The 1,393-nt window shown below is 32.5% G+C and overlaps 1 protein-coding gene across 1 annotated transcript; it reads right to left on the bottom strand.

The window, feature by feature from the left end:
• Positions 1-98: 98 nt before the first annotated feature.
• LOC105461656 (xanthine dehydrogenase-like) lies at positions 99-1,390 on the bottom strand (the record flags this gene model as incomplete). The annotated part of the gene is made up of 4 exons (XM_011708166.1): positions 99-306; positions 499-655; positions 867-998; positions 1,239-1,390. Coding segments are annotated over 4 exons (649 nt in total), but the record flags the coding sequence as incomplete, so codon positions are not given.
• Positions 1,391-1,393: the final 3 nt, after the last annotated feature.

Here is a 1,393-nt window from a genome sequence, read left to right as displayed (position 1 = left end):
TTATTTCAAAGTAGATAAAGAATAATTACGAAGGACGCTGTGCACAAATTTAGACCACTTAGAAGCTTATATCGCTTAAATATAGAAGTAAATTATACCGTGTGCAGTATTTCCTCCATGTAATATATACGTGGCGTTCGGTTTCTGTCGAAATATTGCGAATATATCATTGATCGAGTAAACTTTCAAGACGTTAGCATTCTCTAATTGGATATCAAACGTTGTGCATTCATCAGGAAATTGTTCATCGCAACTATCTATACACGGCATTCCGGATTTCGGGCAGACTTTGATCTTGTATAGTTCCTACAAAGCATACTTTTGTTATAAATACTTACAATAAGAGAGTTAAACAAAAGATAGAGTGAATTCTTAAAAGTTATAAATAATAATGATTATATTATTAGAGCAGCAAAATAAAACTTCTTCTCTTTGAATAAAATAAAAGTTGAAATAAAAAATTTTTGACATAAAAGTGAATTTTTCACACGCGAGCACCTCAATGTCGTGTATCTCTTTCACCATTGATGAGGGTGCATCGCTAGCAAATCTTTTAAACGCATCCAAAATTGGACGATATCCAGTGCAGCGACACATGTTACCACCGAACGAATTTTCGATTTGCAGCATAGACAATTTTTTGTCTTTTATGAGACTGCAAATTAGAAATACATTAATACAGTTTTATTGTATACGCTAAATATGCGATGCATGATATCTTTGCTTCGGCCCAATAATATAGTGATTTGACTTTATATAAAATTATATGACCAAAAATTTTAGAAAGATTTAATTTGTTGCGAGAAGATTGGATACGTTCGAAATATTTCTTCATGAATCAATTAATTGCTTTGCCGGATACATACCTATATAAATTCATCACCATGCCGGGAGAACAATATCCGCATTGCGATCCATTTTTCTCAGCAAGCGTAGCTTGAATCGTATGATAACCATCTCGTATATTACCTATGCCTTCAATTGTGTGAATATCCCATCTGCGACATTATTAATAATATATTAATAGATATGTGAAACATTACTAGTGTTAAGAAAGTCGATCAAAAAACTTCGGTAGAAGTTAAAAAAATAAGCATGATAGTATTTTTACATATATTTAAATTTTAAAGCCTTCAAGACTGATATAAAAAAATGACAAATTTATAACTTCAGAAAACATATTTCTTTTATTTTATTTGAAATACAATTTAACCGTGTAATTTTTTTTATATGCATACCCATCGCAGATAAATACTGGTACAAGACAAGAATTTACAGCCATTGTTTTGCCCTTGATTTTTGCAGCCACGATACAGGCGCCGCAGCCACCTTCGTGGCACATGGCTTTTGTGCCACGAAGTTTCGCATAATCGCGAATGTAGACATTGAGGGA

This window comes from Wasmannia auropunctata, unplaced genomic scaffold, assembly GCF_000956235.1.
Source record: "Wasmannia auropunctata unplaced genomic scaffold, wasmannia.A_1.0 LD281527.1, whole genome shotgun sequence".
NCBI lineage: Eukaryota > Metazoa > Arthropoda > Insecta > Hymenoptera > Formicidae > Wasmannia > Wasmannia auropunctata.
This window is presented reverse-complemented; position numbering and strand designations above follow the sequence as displayed.